This window comes from Plecotus auritus (assembly GCF_963455305.1).
Source record: "Plecotus auritus genome assembly, chromosome: 6".
Lineage (NCBI taxonomy): Eukaryota > Metazoa > Chordata > Mammalia > Chiroptera > Vespertilionidae > Plecotus > Plecotus auritus.
Window position 1 is genome coordinate 61,581,084 of NC_137773.1, and position 24,168 is coordinate 61,605,251.

General features: G+C 42.2%; 1 protein-coding gene across 1 annotated transcript in view; it reads left to right on the plus strand.

Moving 5' to 3' along the window:
* TMEM131L (transmembrane 131 like) overlaps positions 1–24,168 on the plus strand; it is a 148,473-nt gene that overhangs the window by 113,514 nt on the left and 10,791 nt on the right. The window contains exons 20-27 of the mRNA XM_080672420.1: positions 762–889; positions 3,219–3,361; positions 7,743–7,929; positions 8,131–8,316; positions 8,909–9,058; positions 9,393–10,018; positions 14,884–15,032; positions 21,791–21,915. Of these exons, the coding sequence (XP_080528546.1) occupies positions 762–889; positions 3,219–3,361; positions 7,743–7,929; positions 8,131–8,316; positions 8,909–9,058; positions 9,393–10,018; positions 14,884–15,032; positions 21,791–21,915 (1,694 nt within the window). The remainder of the gene's footprint in view (positions 1–761; positions 890–3,218; positions 3,362–7,742; positions 7,930–8,130; positions 8,317–8,908; positions 9,059–9,392; positions 10,019–14,883; positions 15,033–21,790; positions 21,916–24,168) is intronic.

A 24,168-nucleotide genomic window follows, 5' to 3' on the forward strand; every position in this document is an offset into this window, starting at 1 on the left:
GCCTGCGGACTGAAAGGTCCCAGGTTCGATTCCGGTCAAGGGCATGTACCTGGGTTGCGAGCACATCCTCGGTGGGAGGTGTGCAGGAGGCAGCTGATCGATGTTTCTCTCTCATCGATGTTTCTAGCTCTCTATCCCTCTCCCTTCCTCTCTGTGAAATATCAATAAAATACATTTAAAAAAAAATGTGGAAAGAGGGAAAATGATAAAGAACTAAATCTTGAATATTAAATTTAGACCACAAGATTTATTCAGAAAAAGATAAAAATCTTAGAATAAAGGAGGATGTGAATAAATGGAGGTCTTCAGAGTGGAGAGACTAAATATAATAAAGATGGTCTCTATACAAACTCAAATTCTATAAAGAGAATTTGGGGTTAGGCAGCAGTGGGAGATGGTTTGCTCAGATCCTTATAGTGTTCAAGTTGAGGCTGTTGGGTCTGTTTTCTACGTGAAGTTTTCCACTCAACACATCTTTGCATTGAAGGCTTCTAGCCCCACTCCTATCCAAGCCAGGAACCAAGTCCCCTTTCCAGCATCCGTGTGGGTTGTCCTGCAGCCGCTGCCAATACCTCTCAGCTGTGGCTTGGGAACTGTTTATTGGTGTGAACTCTCAGGATAAACAAGTTCGACAGGTTGATTAGGGTGGTCACATCTGGGAATTAAAAGAAAAGCAATCATGTTTACGCTCTAAAATGCACATAATGAAGACAGAAGCTTGCTTTACAGGAATTGTTGAATTGCACTTATTAAATTCGCAGGGTATGCATTCTGAGGGATCCAGGTTTGGCAGCCTCCACTTCCACTTGCAGCCTTTGGCAACGAAAAGGGTCGGTGTCGTTTTCACGCCAGCTGACTATGGAAAAGTTACCTCACTCATTCTAATTCGGTAGGTGTGGCCCCCTCGTCCTGGAGAGTTTCTTTCTCATCGGCTCGTCTGTCTGAATTTTTTTCTCTCAGGAATATGTGATCTCTTTAGCTAAGCGCTAGCATTTATGGCTTAGTCGGGCCTTCAGTGGCAAGGCTGTGTTGCATGGTAGCAAGAGGCAGTGTCTGAGAAGAGAGGCGACCTGAGGCTCCACATTTAATCCCTGCTTCAATTTCCTCCCTGTACAGTAGGGAGTGTGGGCCCATCCATCCACGAGGGGAAGTACATTTCACTCAGCGTCTCATCTACTTCTGTCACAGAGGGCAGAACACACAAATACATACAAGTGCATACACACAGCACACATACAGGCATTTACTTCCCTGTCTTAGCTCAGAAAAATAATTAAAACGCTGTTGTATACTTTTCATTCCACTGTGTTTGGATGTACATCACTCTCATTTCTGTCTGTCTTGCTTCTGGAATTCTCTGTAGCCCCAAAGGACAAGTGCTTATTTGAGCTCATTGGCTCTTTCTACGTTTTCCCGCTTCCTTTTAAACAAGCGTTATATTGCTAGCTGATTTAAGCAGCTAAATGTTTTCACTCTTAATTATTTTTCATCTTTAAGTAGTCTTTACTGAGAGTCTGCTTTCAAAAATTTACAGTAAATGCACATCTAGACTTCTCTTCATTGGCAAGAAGTCTAGCACAAATTTAATTTTTAATAAATGACATTTTAGTTATTTTTTTAAGCTTTTCTAGTGTCAGATCAGCTGGCAACAACTTTCTTATTCTGGAATCTATTCAGTATATTGTATATTGTATGAATTTGTTCTTCTGCAAGTGAATGCTACTAAACAGAAAATGGACTAAAAGTTCTTTTAAGCATTTTAACTAAGGCTCCTCATGCTTTGATGATGGTGTATTTCATTTTATTTTTATTTTTATTTTTTAAATATATTTTATTGATTTCTTACAGAGAGGAAGAGAGAGGGAGAGAGAGTTAGAAATATCAGTGAGAGAGAGACATCGATCAGCTGCCTCCTGCACGCCCCCTACTGGGGATGTGCCTGCAACCCAGGTACATGCCCTTGACCAGAATCGAACCTGGGACCCTTCAGTCCGCAGGCCGACGCTATATCCACTGAGCCAAACCGGTTAGGGCTGGTGTATTTCATTTTAAACCCATTTTCATTTGAAGAATTAAGATCATAGGAAGTATAGATATAAACTTCACTTCATGCCAGATTCAACTATCCCAGACTCCAAAAGAAAACCTACATTTTTTGTTAGTAGTTAATTTATTTTTGGTGGTTCCTATTTTTTGTTTTTTAAATATATTTTATTGATTTTTTACAGAGAGGAAGGAAGAGGGATAGTCAGAAACATCGATGAGAGAGAAACATCGATCAGTTGCCTCTTGCACACCTCCTACTGGGGATGTGCCCGCAACCAAGTTACATGCCCTTGACCAGAATCGAACCTGGGACCTTTCAGTCTGCAGGCTGACGCTCTATCCACTGAGCCAAACCGGTTTTGGCGGTGGTTTCTATTTTGATACACAATATTTTTCTGTAAACAATACCAATCACCTAATATCACTTAGAAGTTTTTAAATGGCAAGTAAAGGTTTTGAATCACTTAATAAAGACGTAACGATAACTGTATTTTGCATAATGAGAAGTGAATTCTTTCTCTGCTTCTGTAGTGTTTATATTAATGATGACTGGCTTTCGGCCAGTCTGCATCATTTAACCATCATTCCCACTTCACTTTCTCATCCTAGGAATCATGATTTCAGTTAATGAAAAAGCAAAAGCTAGTCTGAATTACTGTTTAACTAGTAAGAACTTGAGTAGATATATGTTATTTGTGGGATGATATTTTAAATCTTTGGTTCAGAATAAACAGTAGGGTTTTACTTCGAGAATTATTCCTAAGGCAGAATTTCTCATAGTCACAAATACTGTGAAAACGACTTCATTCACCATGTGAACAATTGTTATGAATTTGTCTGTATTTGTTAGTGTTTCTCTGTGGCCTCCTCATTTACTTTGTTGTTTGTTTGTTTGTTTGTTTGTTTGTCTTGTCTTGGAGGTGGGATCACCACCCTGGTGGCTGGTTATTAGAAATACATGGGTTTACGTTCTTGGCCGAGATTGAAGAGGGATCATGATCATTCACTCCTTCTTGCTGTATTCCACTTGTTCTGTGCTTGTCAGGAGAGGCCACACTATTTAAATGGATTTTCTTTTTCAAAACAGGAAACATGTTTTTGCTAACTAGGAATATTTAAGTACAAGCGATTCTATTGTAATGCCTTTTATTTGTATCTCCTTTCCCTTAAAGGAATAACTTGACTGTTATCGACATGATTGCTGTGGAAGGATTTGGAGCGAGAGAGTTGCTGAAAGTGGGTGGAAGACTGCCTGGCCCGGGAGGCTCGCTCCGATTTAAGGTGCCCGAGTCCACGCTGATGGACTGCCGGCGACGTGAGTCCCCCTGCGAGGCACTCTGACAGAGGGGGGCCTGGGTGCGAAAGCCAGGGGCGAAAGGATTCTCCTGGAAGCTTCTTTTATTTATTTATTATTTTTTTATTATTTTTTTTTCCCTTCTTTTTTTTTTTTTTTTTTTTTTAATAAATCTTTATTGTTCAGATTATTACAGGTGTTCCTCTTTTTTTCCCCCTAGCTCCCCTCCACCTGATTCCCCACCCCACCCCATGCCCCTACCCCCCACCACTGTCTTCATCCATAGGTGTAAGCTTTTTGTCCAGTCTCTTCCCGCACCCCTCACACCCCCTCCCCCCTGAGAATTGTCAGTCCACTCCCTTTCTATGTCCCTGATTCTATTATATTCACCAGTCCATTCTGTTCTTCAGATTTTTTATTCACTTGATTTTTAGATTCACTTGTTGGTAGGTATGTATTTGATGTCATTTTGTTGTTCATAATTTTTATCTTTACCTTTTTCTTCTTCTTCCTCTTCTTAAAGAACACCCTTCAGCATTTCATGTAATCCTGGTTTGGTGGTGATGAACTCCTTTAGCTTTTTCTTGTCTGTGAAGCTCTTTATCTGACCTTCAACTCTGAATGATAGCTTTGCTGGGTAGAGTAATCTTGGTTGTAGGTTCTTGCTGTTCATCACTTTGAATATTTGTTGCCACTCCCTTCTGGCCTGCATAGTTTCTGCCGAGAAATCAGCTGACAGTCGTATGGGTGCTCCCTTGTAGGTAACTAACTGTTTTTCTCTTGCTGCTTTCAAGATTCTCTCTTTGTCTTTTGCTCTTGGCATTTTAATTATGATGTGTCTTGGTGTGGTCCTCTTTGGATTCCTCTTGTATGGGGTTCTGTGCGCTTCCTGAACTTGTAAGTCTATTTCTTTCACCAGGTAGGGAAAGTTTTCTGTCATTATTTCTTCTAATAGGTTTTCAATATTTTGCTCTCTCTCTTCTTCTGGCACCCCAAAAATTCGGATGTTGGTACGCTTAAAGTTGTCCCAGAGGCTCCTTACACTATCTTCATATTTTTGGATTTTTTCTTTTTGTTTTTCTGGTTGGGTGTTTTTTGTTTCCTCATATTTCAGATCTTTGGTTTGATTCTTGGGGTATGTTGATCTACAGTTGAGTTTCGGTATATTCTTTATTTCAGACAGTGTATGCTTAATTTCTGACTGGTCCTTTTCCATTTTTTTGGCATTCTCATTAAGGTCCTTGAAGGTCTCATCAAGTTTCTCGGCGGTTTTTAGAAGATTCTTGAGTAACCTTATAAATGTGGTTCTGAACACTATGTCGTCCATTAGTTTGCTTTCCTCCATTTCTCTCATTCGTGACATGTTTCTTTGTCTCCGCATTTTGCTGCTTCCTTATGTTGATGGAGTGGCTTTGTGTGGTAGGTGACCTATAGGGGCCAGTAGCTCAGCCTCCCCAATCACCTGAGGTGGACGCCTTTGGTACACCCCTTTGTGGGCTGAGTGCAAAGTCTTGGTGTATTTAAGCCTTGATTGCTGTTGGTACACTGGGAGGAATTGACCTCCAGGCCAATTGGCTGTGAGGACCCGCTGTGTCTATAATGGAAGAACTGCTGCGCTGGAGACACGCTTATGGTGCAGGGCTTGTTTCAGTGGGGCTTTGGTGCTCACTGAGTCTGCCTCTTGAATGTATCACTTATGGATGTGAGGAGTTGAAATCTGGTGTCTCACACTGACCACTAGGTACACTGGCTTCTGGATCTCCAATGGGGTGCAGGTCAGCTACTGTCTGAGGCCACCCAGCAGGAGCTACAGCAAGAACTACAGTTTTCTCCTCTTTGCTTGGGGTTTGGAGGTTTTGGAGCTGTCTGACCTGGGCTGCAAGTTTGCTAGGTTAAGCTGCGATAGGGCAGGCCATTCATATGCTAAAGCTGCTGCTTGGAGCTTGGGTGGGTTCGTAGATTGTGCAGGGCGGGGTCTCAGGGCGTGACTAGGCTAGGGCGTGGCAAACAGCGATGGCTGCCAGTAAGCCGGCTCTGCGGCTCCGACCCTGTCCCCGCGTCCCGCACCCCAGCGCAATAAACAATTGTTCCTGCGCGCAGCCCTGCAAGCAAGCCTCCCTCACTTTCCGACCCCACGGCAGACAGTCCGGCTTCTCCCTGTAGGAGTTTGGGTCCCCCGCGTCTCTCCAGAGACTGGAGTTCAGAGTAATCGGGAGCTTATCTCCCTTCGGGTTGAAAACAGCAGCGTTTTCAGTCACCCGTTGCCAGCCCAATTCGCGCGTCTCCGTACCTCAGCTTTTCAGCGCTTGTGCACCCCTCAATGCTGTTTGCTCTTTCCTTCTAGTTGTAGAACTTCCACTCAGCCAGCTTTCCCGTGGTTCTGGGTGATAGACGTTCTGTCTTTTAGTTGTAGTTTTGAAATTGTTGTGCGAGGCAGCAGTTTAGGTGCTTACCTATGCCGCCATCTTGGTTTCTTCTGGAAGCTTCTTTTAAAATGTCTACAGTAGCCCTAACCGGTTTGGCTCAGTGGATAGAGCGTCGGCCTGCGGACTGAAGGGTCCCAGGTTCGATTCCGGTCAAGGGCATGTACCTGGGTTGCGAGCACATCCCCAGGAGGGGGCGTGCAGGAAGCAGCTGATCGATGTCTCTCATCGATGTTTCTAACTCTCTATCCCTCTCTCTTTCTCTCTGTAAAAAATCAATAAAATATATTTAAAAAATAAAAATAAAATAAAATGTCTACAGTAAATTAATTGTATCGATGCAAATAATTAAATAAGGCAAACATCTGAGCCTAAATGGGCTGATATCACTCAATTAGAATAATAGTCAACTTAAATGTAATAGATATAGAGGAGAAAAGTACAGCATAGTGTCTATATTACTAACATAGTGTCTGATGTTTAAGATAAATAGTATGAATCTGTTAATTTGGTTATCAGCTACCTAATCTAGAAACTCACAAATGGTGGAGAGAAGACTAAAGGCATGCGACCCAATGGAACTTTTTGCAGTAACAGAAATGTTCTGTGTCGGTGCCATCTAGTCCAGTAGTCACTCCCACGTGTGGCTGATGAATACTTAAAATAGAGCTGGTGTGATGAAGAAAATCAAGTTTAAATGTTTTTAATTTACTTTAAGTAGCTCTATGTATCTACTGGCTACTGTACTGAACAAGGAGACTTACAAATTTACTTTAAACGTTCCATTAAAGATGTCTAAATTATGCATGTATTTAAATTAAATGCTTTTAAGCTACTTTTATTAGTTTCAAGAACTTTCTGAAAAACTAAAACAAAATATCAAATGAGATGTAAAGTGTTTCTGGTAAATTCTTGTTTTCCTGTTATCATTTTTAATTTTAGGAACACATTGAAAGCATTTTAGTGTAACAATATGTTTCCTGTGGAGAAAGCTAGTTAGTATAACTGTTGGATAATTTGTAGCACTGGTTTAATGCCTGATTGGAATTTTTTTTTAATTTAGAAAGCTATGCTGAAAGAACACTGACTTTGAAAAGATTTATTAGCCACTTTGCATTAAAAATTTTTCATACATTTATTTACTCATTCATTCATTTTGAGCTGACCTTGAGAGATAGAATTAAAGAGTAATATAAAACCTATAGAACCAGATAAAATATTAGATTGTGGGTTATAAATTTATAGGATTTAAAAAAAATATATCTTTTTATTGATTTTTAAAGAAAGAGGGAGGGAGAGAGAGAGAAACATGTATTGGTTGCCTATGAATGCACCCCAGGGAGCATGCAACCTGGGTATATGCCCTGACCAGGAATCGAACCAGCGACCTTTTGGTGCACAAGATGACCTTCAACTGAGTCACACCAACCAGGTCTATAGGAGTATTTTTAAATTGAGAGGACTCTTCCCTTTTTAAACATAAAATGTGCTCTCATTTATTTGCAAGGATTTAATTATTTACTTCCCCTTAATATAGTGGGTCTTTGAACTGCGTTCCTAGTAGCCGTCATGGCTTTACAGAGCAGCGCACACAGCCTCTTAACTGGCCCCCCCATTCAGTGCGAGGGGGGTTTGAGGGGCAGAGGGTGCGTAGAGCTAGTGGTAAATCCAAATGATTTGGCTTCTGAGAAGAGTAAGCTTTTAACCTTAACCTTTAATAAGTAAAAGAACAAAAAAGAGATTTTTATTCTTTTGGCACCTAGGCTGATTGTTTAACTTTTAAAAAATTTAAGTATTTTTATTTTATTCTGGTAATATAACAAAATCTGTAACTGTTCAAGAAATTAGATAGAGATCATGCTTTGAGTTTACATTGATTTTTTAAAACATTTTAATGTGCTCATTGTTCGTTGCAATAAATTATTTTATATCAATTTCGCAGTTCACATGTAATAACTATCACTTTTCATCCTCACTAGAACTGAAAGATAGCAAGCAAATTTTATCTATTACAAAGAACTTTAAAGTTGAGAATATCGGACCACTTCCTATAACTGTGACGTCTCTGAAAATCAATGGGTATAATTGCCAAGGCTATGGATTCGAAGTGCTAGATTGCCATCAGTTTTCCCTGCACCCAAACACATCGCGAGACATCAGCATTGTGTAAGCATAGAGCTTTAACCTCACTTCAGTTTTGTGATGTTTTTAATGTCGACTGGGTTGGGGGAGCCTTTTTTTCATTTGGTAAAACATCTTAGGTTGTTTTTATATAAGTGTCTAGTACAAGTAAGAAATTTTGCTATGATGATTATTGTGTTTTGTGCCTAAAATTGAAGTTTACGAAGATGAATCTTTTATCACCAGGTTTACTCCAGACTTTACCTCTTCCTGGGTCATTCGTGAGCTGACTCTCGTCACTGCAGCTGACCTAGAGTTTCGCTTCACTCTCAATGTGACCCTCCCCCATCACCTGTTGCCTTTGTGTGCCGATGTGGTTCCAGGGCCCAGCTGGGAGGAGTCGTTTTGGAGGCTTACGGTCTTCTTTGTCAGGTAAACTACCACCTTTTTCACTGTCTCTCACTGAGTGGAGGAGCCATGCAGGCGAGTTGCGTGAACTTGAATGTTGCCCACATGCAATCAAAGCTTATGAATTGAGTGGCATTTATATTAATTAAAGAACCCTTCATACATGAAGTAGAGAAAGCAGTAACTGGAAAGCTTTAATATAATAACAGTAAGAGCTTCATAGGACCTGCAAGTCAAATGGACAGTTGTGAGCCATGTATGTTCATTGGCGGTCCTGGTGGGAGACATACATGGCACTCTTACTTGCTCCATGGCAATGGAAATTCAAGATTGGAAAACCACAATGGTCCTTTCAGAGCCATTTTATCCTGGAAGCATCTTTTAAAATGGAATTGAAATGTCAGACATACAAATATGCACATTTTTAAAAATATGGGTTTTTTTTTTTTTTAGTCTTTAAGAAATGTCAGAAATGATGATGTCACACATCTTATGGAATTTTAATGCTCTAACTTTGGACATTATCTGTCAACCATTCGCTGCTCTTCTAGAATAAATCTGTTTTTTTAATGCCCGTCAGAACCATGCCGATGAACCTTGTTGCTTTCTTTCCCAGTTTGTCCCTGCTAGGTGTGATTTTAATAGCCTTCCAGCAAGCACAGTACATCCTTATGGAGTTCGTGAAAACAAGGCAGAGACAAAATGCGGGCTCCTCCTCACCGCAGAACAACAGTCCGATGGAGGTTATCGGCTCCCATTCGCACAAGTAAGAATTCTTGTGGAGTGTGTGTGGGCGGGGTTGTTTCTCGCCTTTGAAATCACTGCTTTCCAATTTTATTTTAACTTAATGTAAATTTTGACTTCAACTTTGTTTCGTAAAGTTTCCTTTGTTCTTGTGTGACAGCTGTAACGTTTATTTGACTATAAGATAGACTTCCTGTAAGGGCGTAGTTTTTTGAACTCACGGAGCTTTAGAAGAAGCAAGGTAGAACTCAGTCCCCACATGCTACCTCTCTCCCTCATGGATTAAAACACAGACAGGTAGTGTTTTATTCAGTGTGGCTCTATCTTACGTGCTTTTCCCCCTCTCTTCGACTCAGAAGCAATTGCAAGAACTTTCTCGATACCTACGGCCCCTCTGACAAAGGCAGAGGGAAAAGCTGCCTCCCGGTGAACACTCCACAGAGCAGGATGCAGAACGCTGCGAAGAGGAGCCCAGCGACCTACGGCCATTCTCAGAAGAAGCACAAGTGCTCCGTCTATTACAGCAAACACAAACCCAGCGCATCGCCCGCCAGCGGTGCCAACCTGGCTGCCGAGGACAAACAGACGGCGACCCTGGGCAGCTCCCTGGCTACCGCTAAAGAGGACGTGTGCACCGATATAATGGGCGAGAACTGGACAAACCTCAAATATGCCAGCGGCATCAATGTCAACCTGCAAAAGAATTTAACCTTTCCCAAAAACTTACTGAATAAAGAGGAAAACACACTGAAAAACACAGTTGTTGCCAATAACACTTCTTCGGAATGTCAGACGAAGGAGGGAATACAGGCATGTATGTTTCCTAAGGAAACGGACATTAAAATTTCAGAAAACATAGCTGAGCTCAAGGAGCGAGAACTCGGTCCTCTGAAGACCTCTAAGAAACTACCTGAAAACCATTTGCCGAGAAACTCACCTCAGTACCAGCCAGACTTGCCAGAAGTTTCCAGGAGAAATCATGGTAATCTTTACATCCTCCTTGATGACTTTCTCTCCTGTGTGTCTGGTCTGGTTTAAATGGAGTTTGTTCTCACCTGTGACTTGAGTTTTAATTGTGGATGCTGAATTTTTCGTTCACGTGCACAGTTTTAGCAAAGGTATACATGTTAGCATACGGTTTCTTAGCTGAAAGGTTTAGGACAAGGCAGCACGTTTTTAGACTATCGTGGCTAAGAAGTTAACTTTAGTACCTGTGTCTGGAGGGAGGTGGCTGTCATAATTTATTGTTGGGAGGGTAGGGACACCTTTCCCTAATTAGTTTTTATCTTGGCTTCTCTGACTATTTACAAAAGTTAATCAGCCCATAAAATGTTTCTGGATGAACAAAACTTAACCAACTTTCTGTATTTAACAGCGGCTTCCATCTCATGCCCCTTGCCCTGGTTCTTTTCTGATTGTGTCCCTTGGTTAAAAGGAGACAGATGTCCTCCTATAGCAAATACGGTCCATGAAAATGTAAGCGAAACTAGACTCGGAAGACGAGCTACCTATAAAATTGTCACTGAGCTTTGATCGATGCCTTTGGCCTCTGGCATAACAGCCTGTGCTGATGTTTCTTGTCCAGGGGGACCATGTGAAGGTGCACTTTTCTGTTAAAGTCATTGACCCTTTTTAATCTGGAAATATTAGTTACCTTTGATCTTATTTGAAACAGCTACATATAAATAAGTATAGTTTTCGCTCCTTGATACTGTGGAGAAAGTACTGAAGTATTATGGGTTGGCTAACTCTAATGAGCTTTATGCATTTAGTGAAAAACCCCAGCTGAATTTTAAGTGTCCCATCTCCAGTTTGAAAGGAAGCTGGAGTCCTCTGAGTGAAACCTGATTTGGGCCCCTGTGTTCCGGGTACACCTTGTTCCAACCTGTTGGTACCATTTCGCTGGCAACAGTGCTCGTGCTTGGAGGGGACTCCTGGCGGCAGGTTCAGCACTGTCCCCTGTGTCCTCTCCCCTGGCGTGTGAGCTCACCCTCTGGGCAGTGTACTCAACCAGATTGCTCCATAAAGTCGAGGCGTAGCTTGTCGGAGGGTGTTCTGTGGCGGGGCCAGTGGGATGCCTACTGTTCCATTTCTGTCCTAGACGCCCTCCAGGGCCCAGACCACAACATGCTTGCGAAGGGTGAAACTATGGGGTGAGTCCGGGTGGGCTTTTCTCTTGTGTGTGTGTCACTTAGGCCTGTGCATATTTGACACAGGCTGACGTCACACAAACCTAAAACCCGAGTGTGGAGGGCTTGTGCTTCTGTGGTCTGTTGTGTGCATCAGATGTGTGGATAAGTGTGCCTGCGAAATGCAGTGGCTGTGGCACTGTGGAGAGACAGGTTCTCCAAGGCTCTGTTTTCACACACTTGCTCTTTTGGCATCAACCTGTCAAACACCTGGGAAACAGCCACGTTTTCCCAACACTTGTTCCACGTTCCAGCGTCTTTTGGCCACGTGACAAGAGTAGGGCTTCCTGTGTAATGTAAATCATCTTTGAAATGTGTCTCTTTTCAAGTGTTTATGACTATTATTTTTTTTAAGTGTAAGATCAGAATAGCACAGATTTAGAATTAAGACTAAAGACACACTGCCGCTGGCCTCAGCACTGTGAAAGAGAAATAGCCAATTATAGTATTACTTTATGCTTATAGTAATGCAAAGGGTAATATACTTTTAAATTTAATAATACCCTACGCCTCGAAATTAACATGTAAGTTTTCACTGAGTTTATTACAAAATTTCTGAAATACCAATATTTGCAGAAATTGAAAAAAAATAGTCTCATTTACTTGCAGATACTAACAGCTTAAAATGAGTATCTAGCAGTTTATTCCAAATATACTATATGGTTAGATTTAATATAGTAAAACTTTAAGCAGTTGTTTTGTTGAGTTTACTTGTTCCTTGTTCTATTTGTTTTTTTTATCTTCATGGCTCAAACACTCTTACTCTGTGAGATAAATTAAGAAAATTGTGGAATACTCTTAAGTAAACATGCTGTAGGATAATATGGACTGGCTCCATTATTTTATTTTATTATTATTTTAAAATATATTTTTATTGATTTCAGAGAGGAAAGAAGAGAGAAAGAGAGAAACATCAATGATGAGAGAGAATCATTGATTGGCTGCCTCCCACATGCCCCACACTGGGGATCAAGCCCACAATCCCAGCATGTGCCCTGACCAGAATTGAACCCTGAGCTCCTGGTTCATAGATCGACACTCAATCACTGAGCCACCCTAGTCGGGCATGGCTCCATTATTATTATCTTTTAAAATATATTTTTATTGATTACAGAGAAACGAAGGGAGAAGGAGAGAGATAGAAACATCATTGATGAAAGAGAATCATTGATTGGCTGTCTCCTGCATGCTCCCTTCTGGGGATTGAGCCCGCAACACAGGCATGTGCCCTTGACCAGAATCGAACCCAGGACCCTTCAGTCTGCAGGCTGATGCTCTATCCACTGAGCCAAACCAGCTAGGGTATGGCTCATTATTTTAAATGAAATGTATACTCACGGTATTTTTTAGTTCTTGCAAATTGTCATGTTAGAATTTCTCCAAGAGTTAAAGAAGAACTTGCTTTTAGAATTTATCTGGTTTTTCTGATTCTTGTCCCCACAGAAAGCATTATTAATTTCCTAAGAGTCTCTGCTTTACCACTGTTGGGGGGTAGGTTAGTGTTGAATATTACATTTGATCTTTCCTAAGAAATGTTGATGACTGATACTTTTAGTGCTATTCTTTGCCTGAAGAAAATGGAAGGAAATCCATTTTTCCATGAATTAAGACTCGAGGAAAGTAATGGTACCGTTTTTTAAAGAGAATATCTGTATTCTGTTTCATGCTTATGGCTTCCAGAACCCAAAGTGATGTCTGTATGATTTCCTTTTCCCTTTCGGACCTGATCTCCGTTGCTCCTGGCTGTTTCCTTTACTCTTTCATGGTGCTGGAGGCATTCTTTTCCTCTGTGGATGCCTGACACCCAGTCTGTGGTAGAGGATTCATGCTTTGCCAGCTTTTTTATAGTGATGCGATGTTTATACAGTTTTTGTTAACAAAATAAAAGTATGCTTACCTTACTTATACTTATTTTTAAAATGGATGTATCTTGCTCTGAGCGAGCTTAGCTTGTAGCTTCAGAATTTCTGACTCTGAGAAAGCCGCCTTGCCCCAGCTCCCACGGCCAGGCTGGCCGGGGCCTCTGCTGGTGTGTCCGGTCAGGCAGTCATCCCCCGAGCCTGCAGCCCGCTTTGCTGTGACGTTGGCACTGTGGTCACCTAAGTCTTTCTCAGGTTGCAAAGGTATCAGGGAATCTCAGATAAAGAAAAAAGGAGGTTTTGAAACACTTTGTTTCATGTTAGAAGACTGAGGCCAGTTAGTGTAGGATTGCAGTTGATTGGACTTTTTATTTTATTTTTTTAAAGAAAGGCAGTCATTGCCCTGGCTGGTTTGGCTTAGTGGATAGAGCATCGGCCTGCGGATTGAAAGTCCCGGGTTCGATTCCGGTGTCAAGGGCACGTGCTTGGGTTGTGGGCTCGATCCCCAGTGGGGGGCATGCAGGAGGCAGCCGATCAATGATTCTCTCTCATCATTGATGTTTCTATCTCTCTCTCCCTATCCATTCCTCTCTGAAATAAATAAAAATATATATTTTTTTTTAAAAAAAAAAAAAGAAAGGCAGTCATTTGAAAGAAAAGTGGAAAAGTCATGTTTTCAGATGAGGTTTCTGCCAGCACCAACCTTGGCCACAGGATCCACCTCCCGCTCATTTCTCAGCCTCTGGGCACCCCTCACCGGCCAGGTGGGCATTCCCTGCAGAAGGACCTGCCCTGGATCAGTTCGTGTGGCTTTTGGTGGTGGCCCATTTATATCTGTTCTGGCGCTTCCTTTCTAACAATCAGTCAGGGAAGGCTGATAAGGTGGTATTTTCATTTTATAAATAAGAAAACTGAAGCTCAGGCAGTATAAGAGACTGACTTGATCAAAAAACTAATTAGTGCCCGAGTCATGCCCAGAACTCAAGCCTTGACCCCTCTCTCTCCAACCTTTTTAAAAAATTGTGGTAAAATGTACAAAATACAAAATTTACCATTTTAAATTATAAAGCTCAATGGCATATTAAGAATATTCACTTTGTCATATAATCATCGTCATCACCAATTTTCAGAGCTTTTTCATCATCCCAAGCAGAAACTCTGTACCCATGAAGCAATCATTACCTGGATTCCCTCCTCCCAGCCCCTGGTAGCCAACATCCTACTTTTTATCTCCATGAGTTTGATGATTCTAGGTTTCACAAACAAGTAGAATCATGTACTAGTAATGTTTGTCTGGCTAATCTCACTTAGTGTAATGTCTTCAAGGTTCATTCATGTTGTGGCATGTATCAGAATTTCTTTTTTCCTCCCACCTTAACCATTTTTTAGTGTACAGTTCAGCATTGTTAAGTATAATCACATTTTTGTTCAAGGAATCATCTCTTTTTAAGGCTGAATGTTATTTCATTGTATGTGTACTACATTTTGTCTATCTAGTCATCTGTCCATTGACATTTGGGTTGTTTGTACCTTTTGGCATTTATGAATTTTGCCACCGTGAATAATGGTGTGCCCCTTCCTTTTATCCCTTGAGCTCTTTTAAAGACTATTCATAGAACTTTTAATATAAGTGCTTTTTCACTTGTAAACAAAATAGGTTTCTAGAGCACTGTGGATGTCAAAACCAATCCTTAAGTCTAAATCTCATTAAATGAGATTGGTGTGGGAAAGAGAATTAACTGTGGAGAATATGAGTGGAAATAATGAGCTAGAAATGGAATCATTTTTATTCATTAAAGGGAATAACCAGCAAGTGCCTATCAAGAATGAAGTGGACAATTGTGAAGCTTTGAAGAAGGTTGACACAAAGTCTTCTTCAGAAAAGAAGATCCACAAAGCATCGAAAGAAGACGTGTGTTCTGAGAAGCAGGACATACCTTCTGTCGAGGTCTGTACTCCTTTTTTTCTTGCCTATTAGAATAGTACCAATTTCTCAGACTTAGAGTGCAGATGTCTGTGTAATGACTGTAACTGTCCATGTATATTTCCTCCATTTGAAAGAAGTTGGTTATCATGCCTTTAGATCTGCATTGATAATTGGTGAGTTGGATGTATCCAGAAAGTTTTATTTATTTTCTAATTATACAGGAGGTACTAAAATAACTTGGGGTGGGGGGCGGCATCAGCTAGCTTTTACTCTCAAGAGAAGCTGTTCTTAAGCAAATGGGTACCAGGCTTCCTGGACTTGAATCCAGCTTATCATTTATTTGCTCGATAACATTGGACAAGTTAAACACCCCAGTCTCCTTATCTGAAAAATAATATAATGATAATCCTATTAAAAGGCTAATATGCAAATTGACCAAACAGTGGAACAACCAGTCGCTATGACGTGCACTGACCACCAGGGGGCAGATGCTCAACGCAGGAGCTTCCTCCGATGATCAGTGCACTCCCACATGGGGGGCGCCACTCAGCCAGAAGCCGGGCTTATGGCTGGCGAGCGCAGCGGTGGGCTAAGGATGTCCGACTGACAGCTTAGGTCTGCTCGCTCTCCAGGGGAGCGGGCCTAAGCTGTCAGTCAGACATCCCCTGAGGGCTCCTGGACTGCGAGAGGGTGCAGGCCGGGCTGAAGGACCCCACCCCCACCCCCCCAAGTGCACAAATCTTGTGCACCGGGCCTCTAGAACTAATATAAAATATAAAATAGTATACTTACTTCATAGGATTATGAGCATAAAATGAGTTGATATGTTAAGGGCTCAGCATAGCAGGAGTTCCTAAGTACTGATGAGGACTAAGCACCAAAGAAATGACAGGTATGACTATGATCATTACTGACAGGGGGCGGCTGGACGCGGATGTGAGAAAGGATAGTAGACAGAGGGAGATATGGAACCAGAGCTTTCATGGCAAGTCAGCCCTGGAGCTTGCAACTGGGGAGTTGGCCCCATGGAGGTTAGAATTTAAGGGTGACCCTGAATTCTCTGAGGTGTATGTAGAGAGAACACCCAGGGCCTGAGTCTGAACCTTGCAGTGTTCAAGTTATGGACGGCTTGAGGGTGCAGGTACAGTAGTAGATGGTGCAGGTAAAGCTAGGGCAAATGATGAAGACAGGGCAGGCCTGCAGGAGCAGAGACAGTCATTGACTTGGGGCTAGGTGGGATGCATGGGGTTAGGGATGGGCCTTGGAGACCCAGATGCTGCCTGCAATGAGGTAGAAACCAATGCTGAGATGTGCTGACTCCACAGTCCCACAGTCTCGTGCTGGGAAGAGCAGTTGGAGCTAGTCATTCCAGGTCCCCTCAACCTGAGGGTTGCCAGGAGGAGGTGGCCCAGAGCAACAGTGCCATGAGGTGCTGTTGCTGGCATCCACCTGCCACTTGTGGGGGCACCATTCTCCCGTCTCAAACTCAGCTCACAGCTCCTAGCTCAGGTTAGCTCTCCACACTTGCCCTTGGTTTTCTTAACTTAGTCAAGTTCTTTATTTTTTGTGTTTGTTTTTATCTCACTCCCTGGAGCTCAGACATTTCTTGCACTGGGTCCCAGTCGTTGTCTGTTTTCCTCCTTCCTTTTCTGGTCCATGAGCCTGTGTAGGGCAGACATCTGCACCGAATGGTGGCAGCCAGCTGGACAGTCAGGATGCAGGAGTTCGAGGATGTGGGGGACTCAGGCTGTGCTTTGTGGTTAAAGGCCATGGATTTTTCTGGTGCTACATGGGGGCTGTCCCCTGTCATTTCTTTGCTGGCTCAGTGATTCACTTCCAGTTTTGTAGAACTAACCTTTAAAATCCCATGCGTGAGTATGCTTTCCATTTCATTGTTGGTTTGAAGAAAATCATTCTCAATAAACACATTCCCAAGTACATTGCTCACTGTTTTTCTGGAGTATTCTTAGGCTCTAATTTTGCAGCTTAGAAAATTACATAAATCTGTATACTACATAGGATCATTCCTCTAGATTTACTGGCAATGAAGGTTGAAGCCCGGACTTGGGAGCCACAAACTAAATTTTGACCCTTGCCTTGGCTGTTTATTTTCTTTCAGGCAGTTTTTTCCCCTTAGTAAAGGCATTCGTGATGACCTTAGAAGCCCAAAGAAGGAAGGAAAAGATCTACCCAAAATGAACCACTTTTCCCGCTTTTCTGTATTCTGCTTTTCTTTGCAAATTGTTAAAAATGCAGGATCATTATTGTGTTTATGTAGCTTTATAGTGTTGTAATTCTAAATAGTCTCATGTCAGGAATGAACAGGAGCTTTGTTTCGGGGGTTATATAGCATTCCATCATTGAACTATGCCATCACCTACACCGTCCCCCTGCAGTGGGACATAAAGTTGTTGACAACTTTTTATTTTCATAAGTAACAGTCTGATGAGCGATTTTGTTCCTCAGTCTTGCCTACATACCAGATCCCTCCTTGTTCTAGCTTTCTAGAGGAGAATGAGAGAGGAGCCACTGGTTACGGCTCCTCATGCGCGCAGCCAGGTTGCTTCCCAGGGAGGTGAGAGTGACTTACGTCCCCATGCACGATACACCAGGAGGCTGGTTTTACTCTGCTCTCGGAAGCACTTCTGTGGGCAAAGTCTTGGTCAGTGTGATAGGTGAACGATTGTGGGTTTGTTTTGTCTTGTTTTGTTTTGTTTTATTTGACGGTACATCTCTTACTAGGGAAAAGGGGGCATTTTCTTCATTTTTTGTAAAATTCTGAAAACACAAGTAAAAAATCATCCATCCAAAATCCCACCGGTGATTTTTTTTTTTTTAAATAAATGAAGACGTAAATGTCTAACTCCATTCCCCATTCACTGTTCAGAGTCAGACGCTGTTGACCCTGCCCTGCCCCACCCGCAGCCCTTCCTTCTCTAGAGTTTGTAGGCAGAAACATGCCGTTGAGGTTTTTAAAACCAAAATGGAAAGAGGAGATACAAGCTGGACTAAATTTGCCTTTCATAAAAACATGCTTTATTATTAAATATTTTAGATGAACGCTTCTTTTTTTTTGGCCTTTTATATTTCTTTTGTGAATTTGCATTTCATGTTCTTTGCCCTCTTTTCCATTGAATATTAGTGTTTTTTCTTTTTTTTCTGTGAGGACATATGTAAAGCTGTTAATTCTTTGTCGATCAGTGTATTCCATTTTTTTCTTAGTTTGTCCTTTTCCTCCTATTTTTTATTTGCTTTCATTTATATACATTGGCTGTGTGCAGTCAGTGGTTTCTCTTCTTTGGTTTCTTCCTTTGCTTTTATTAAACTTAGGAAATCTTACTTCCCTACCCAGCAATCAGTCAAATTGTCCCTTCTATCCAGGAGATCAGAGAACTTAGCTAGACCAAATAATTCAGTAATGCTGATGATCATAGCTAAGTCTTATATAAACTGCTTACTACGTGTCAGCCAATTTAATCCTCACAACAGCTTTTTGAGGAAGAGTCAGGAAACTGAGCAGCTAAGTTCCTTGCCCAAGATCACTGAGCCGGAAAGCACCAGGGAGATGCAAACCCAGCAAGTTGTCCTCAGAGGCTGTGATCTTAACTGCAACCCTACACGGGCTCTCCGTTTTCTGGTTAGTCCTGCCTGCCCACCTGTGACACCCTCCCTGCCAGAAAGCAGAGAGCCAGATTCGCTCTCCCCTGCCTGCCCCTCTCTCTCTCTCTCTCTCTCTCTCTCTCTCTCTCTCTCTCTCTCGCTCTCTCTCTCTCTCTCACACACACACACACACACACACACACACACGGCTAAAGAAAAAGGCCGTTCATTCAGTTTTCATTCCTCTGTGATGTCTATCTTTTCACTCTCCTTCACACCCTCTTCCCGTCCTGTCCTGTGTTGGCTCATGGGCACTGCTGCTTGGTCATTCCATTCGCATTTCTGAGTCCAGAGTGTCCAGCACTGTCCTCAAGTTCACTCTTTGTAATATGCAGGGAAAGTGATGATGCTTCTGACCACCAAGCCCCACCTCTTCGTAGCCCTAAGATGCGTACCCTGTTGTTTGCACCTGGTGACAGTTCTAACCTGATGGATTTGAGGAAGGCAGCCAGTGTCAGAGTGAGTCTCTGACTCCACATAGAGACTGATCCTTTGTTTTTGTGACCCTGGAGGGACAGAAAGGTTCAAGTCCTTGCTTGAAAAACCTCTCTTGGTCCTTAAGTGGACAAGATAGGGCAGGGGAGGAGAACCCTCCCCTCCCCCAAAGTTAGAAATACACAGAGAACAATACATGCACAAATATAGCATGTTTCTAATGTTTAACTCTGAATTGTCTCTGATCAGATTTCTGTAATATGTCTGTTTCCCATCAGATTTGAGCAATTAGCATAAAGTCCTGTTGAATAGAGCTTTGTGTGCCTAATTGTCATGTTTTAAAAATGCCTTCAGAATCAGAAAAAAACTTAATACATATTTATTGGGGAGAAAATAAAGGAATATAAAGAAGGAAGAAAAAAAATCCCATAATCCCACCACATGCACAGTTACAATTTCATTTACTTCTAGAGTTTCTTTAGTAAGCATATTGCTTTCATAGATACATAGGCTTTTGACACCCCAGACGTGTAACAGGCAGGCATTGACATCCTTTTATTTTTCTCCCAAGTCATGTTTGTTAGCCAACTGTATGTTAGAACCTCATGGATTCCTACTCTGATCTCTGGACCAGCCTCCTGAAAGAGGAAGGTACAATGAGCCAATCCTTGCTCTTTATGGAATGTGAGTCCTGAGGGTCAGTAGGAAGAGGACTCCCTGAGCTAGGGGATTTGCCTCTGTGAGGTCCCGAGAAGGAAAGACCTCTGCCCCTTAGAACCCTGGGGTCTCAGTGCGAGCTCCCACTGCCTTCGCTGCTGACAGTGTCTTTGCTTCAGGGCAGGTGGTGCGAGGGAGAGAAAGGGTAAGCATTAGAAGACAGTAGAAGTGTGAGCTATTTAAAAATTTGAAAGACAAGGGAATTCCCCTTTTCCCTGGGCCTGTTAATAGACGATGCCTAACGTTTAAAATAGGAAAAAGCCCAAATGAAAAATAAATTATATCTGTACTAGAGGCAAGTTGGGGAGGGAGGATGCGGGGGGGATTGTGTCCCTCAGCCCAGCCTGCACCCTCTCCAATCTGGGACCCCTTGAGGGATGTCTGACTGTCCTCTCACAATCCAGGACTGCTGGCTCCCAACTGCTCGCCTGCCTGCCTGATTGCCTCTAACCACTTCTGCCTGCCAGCCTGATCACCCCCTAACTACTCCCCTGCCAGCCTGATCGATGCCTAACTGCTCCCTGCCCCTAACTGCCCTCTCCTGTAGGCCTGATCACCCCCAACTGCCCTCCTCTGCTGACCCGGTCACCCCTAACTGCCCTCTCCTGTAGGCCTGATCGCCCCCAACTGCCCTCCCTTGCAGGCCTAGTTCATCCCAACTGCCCTCCCCTGCTGGCCATCTTGTGTCCACATGGGGGCAACCATCTTTGACCACATGGGGGCAGCCATTTTGTGTGTTGGAGTGATGGTCAATTTGCATATTACTATTTTATTAGATAGGATATATATAATTTATAATTTTTACGTATATATATAAAATATAGAGTTGACCCTTGAACAACACGGGTTTGAATTGCACGGGTCCAGTTACATACGGATTTTTGTCAATAAATACTGTAAATGTTGTTTTCTCTTCCTTATGGTTTTTTCTTAACTTTTTTCTCTAGCTCATTTTATTGTAAGAATGCACATAACATACAAAATATGTGTTAATCAACTGTTTATGTTATTGGTAAGGCTTCTGGTCAACAAACAGTAGGCTATTAGTAGTTAAGTTTTGGTGAGTTAGAAGTTTTAATAATTACGTTTAGATTAGCCATGAAATATCCATGAGACATCAAAGTCATGGATATTATCCCAAGCTATTTCAGTGCTGACATATTTTGTAACGGAGATAACATGAACTAACTTTTTGTAAACCCAGGTAAAATAAATGTATTATACTGAACACTAAAGAAAAAAGTTATGTGTGGATTTTCGATTGCATGGAGGGAATCAGCACCCCTAACTCCTGCATTGCTCAAGGATCACCTGTATATGTAGCTCATGCTAAATTGAGTTTTTCAGAACCACATTTAAAAAACATCCAGCATATTCTTGCCTTACGTACTTAGAAAGCTTAAACTAGTTTGGAGCATTCTGTGGAGATTTGGCTATTCCCCTGAAGTTCATCTATAAACAAATAAAAATGTAAATATACAAATTACTTCTGAGTGGAGTTTTTATATGATCTTTCTTCAGTGATGGTTCATGGGAGTTGCCCATGCCAAATTAACAGGTGAAGGCTGGGGGATTTATTGCTGCTGAAGTTAACAGCAAGCTGACCATAAATTGCTAACAGATGTTTTTCCTTTTTTTGCTCCTTAGGAATTTTATAGGCAATCTTTTTTCTTTTTCTTTTTTCGGAGGTTGAGGGAGGTAGAGAAAGAAGGGAAATGAAAACAAACTAGAGTTTGAGAAATGTACGTCTCTGTTTTCAACGTTGGAACATTATGAAATTCATACAGAGTTGGTCTTCAAATGTTTATTTAAAAAAATACACCCCCCTTCCTTTTCCAAATTAACCAAATTTTTCTATGCAAAATCCTTTAAAAACCCATAGAGTGGTGTTGGTTTGTTTGTTTGGTTTTCTTAAATGTAACCTTGGTCCGTTCAAGCCTTAACTAAAGGTTTGCTTTTCTCTTTAGCAAGAAGATCCTGACAGGAAGAAGAAGCTTCAGGAGAAAAAAGAAGGAAATTTACAAAATTTAAATTGGAATAAAAATCGAACGTGTAGAAAAAACAAGAAAAGGGGTGCTGCTCAGGCCTTGAGGTGAGTAATTTTTACAATCCCTTCAAGATTTATATATAATTTTTACTCTATCATTTCACATTTAGCTTTCATCTTTGAATCTTAGTTTTGTTATGTTGGATACAGATAATGGGAGAGTGTAGATGTTTGTATTTTGAGATAAATGTTCTTAAAATTAACGTATTTTCTAGTCATGTTTTTGTTAAAAATACCCTCAATTGAACAGATTTTTCACATTTTTACTTTACAAAATGCTAAAGGCTATGGGAGGTTTTAGAGAAAAAGCCTAAGACACCCTCTATGCCAGGACCTTGCATGAAAGGAGACAGTCACCACGCGTGGAGGCCGAGGTTCTGTCCTGCCCGTGGTAGGTGCTTACAGCTGCGGGGAGAGAGATGCCCAGACATGACATGTTTGCTTAAAGCCCGGAGGGGTGAGGGGCAGAGCTGGGATTGGAACGAGGCTGTGGGCACTCTCCTTTGGCAGCCTTGCTTCCTGGGACACTTACTCTCCCTGAGCTTTTATTTATTTATTTTTAAATATATTTTTATTGATTTCAGAGAGGAAGGGAGAGGGAAAGAGAGATAGAAACATCAATGATGAGAGAATCATCGATTGGCTGCCTCCTGCATGCCCTCTACTGGGGATCGAGCCCAAAACCCAGGCATGTGCCCTGATCAGGAATTGAACTGTGACCTCCTGGTTCATTGGTCAGGCTGAGCTTTTATTTTCTTACTAGAGGCCTGATGCACGAAATTTGTGCAAGGGGCTCAGCCCCCACCACCACAGCGGCTGCCTTTGCCTCAGCCCCCACCACCATAGCTTCGTCTGGAAGGTCATCTGGAAGGATGTCCGGTCTAATTAGCATATTACGCTTTTATTATAGATCAGTAAAATGAAGGAGCTGGGCAGTGTTTATCTGGGAATCCCATGTTTCCAGAAATGTCTCTAAATCTAATCCTATATAATAAAAGCCTAATATGCTAAGTGTCCGGTCATCCAGTCTTCCGTTCAACCAATCAAAGCTTAATATGCTAATGGTATGCTAAGGCTGCTCAACTGCTCGCTGTGATGTGCACTGACCACCAAGGGGCAGACACTCCAACCGGTAGGTTAGCTTGCTCCTGGGGACATCCCCCAAGGACTCCTGGACTGCAAGAGGGCACAGGCTGGGCTGCGGCCTCCCCATCCCCTGAGTGTACGAATTTCGTGCACCGGGCCTCTAGTGTTATATAAACTTCTCAGCTTGAGGTTTGGGTTTTGTTGTTTTGCACCAGGTCAGCAGTGTGTAGAGGTAAACACTCCCCTGCCTCTTCCTCCCGGGGCCGTGGAGGGACTTTTCATTTTCCAGGTGCCCTTGCAAGGACAGTGTCCCCTCCAGGGCTCCAGTTTAGGAGACTTAGCCTCCTCCCTAATTCCTGTGCGCTGCTGTCTGGGTGTGAAAACTCAAGCCCTGGGCAGTAAAGCCTGTTTCCTCTCAAGTCATCCCTCCGTTCTCACCCCTCTGGCTTTTTCTTAGTTTGAGTTCTAGCATCTGGGGATTTCTCTTTCTCGTGAGCTCAGCTTAAATGAGTTTCTGCGCAGTTGTTCTCCAGTGGCTCTGGATTTGCATGGGGCTAGGTCCACCTCGCTGCCTTCCCCTTGTTATGGGAAGGGAACTCGGGCCAAACAGCCCACATATGGTGAGGACTGCCGATGGGAAGCGCGTGTGTTTCTGGTTACAGCGTCTGTCCCTGGATCCCAGGAGGCTGCATCTGGAGCTGAGACTCGGTGACTCAGCACTGTGACACGCTCCCCAGCAATTCTCATACACGCTTTGCTGAGAAGGGCCAGGCAATTTGACTCCAAGCTCTGGTAGTCCTCGGCTCACAGCAAACAATCAGAAAAATGCAAATATGAACAAAAAGAAATAAGCTATTATTTTAATACGGAATAGCAATTGTTGATAGCTAATTTTTCTGATCTAGGCCCAAGTTATTTAGCCTGAATTAATTGAAAGCTGTAATGCGGTATCTTATAGAAAGGAAAATTACACCTTGTAGTCTCTTATGTGTATTTTTAGAAAAGTTTGATTGACTACTATGGTCACTCTTAAGTTTTATGTTTTCCTGTTATGAACCTATAGAAAGATATGAAATTAGAGTGGAATTTCACTAATGAAATGTTATGATATCCACTGAGTGGCCAGATTATTATGATCTCTGAATGCATAATAATCTGGCCACTCAGTGTATATCCTATATAATAAAAGGCTAATATTCAAATTGTCCCCTC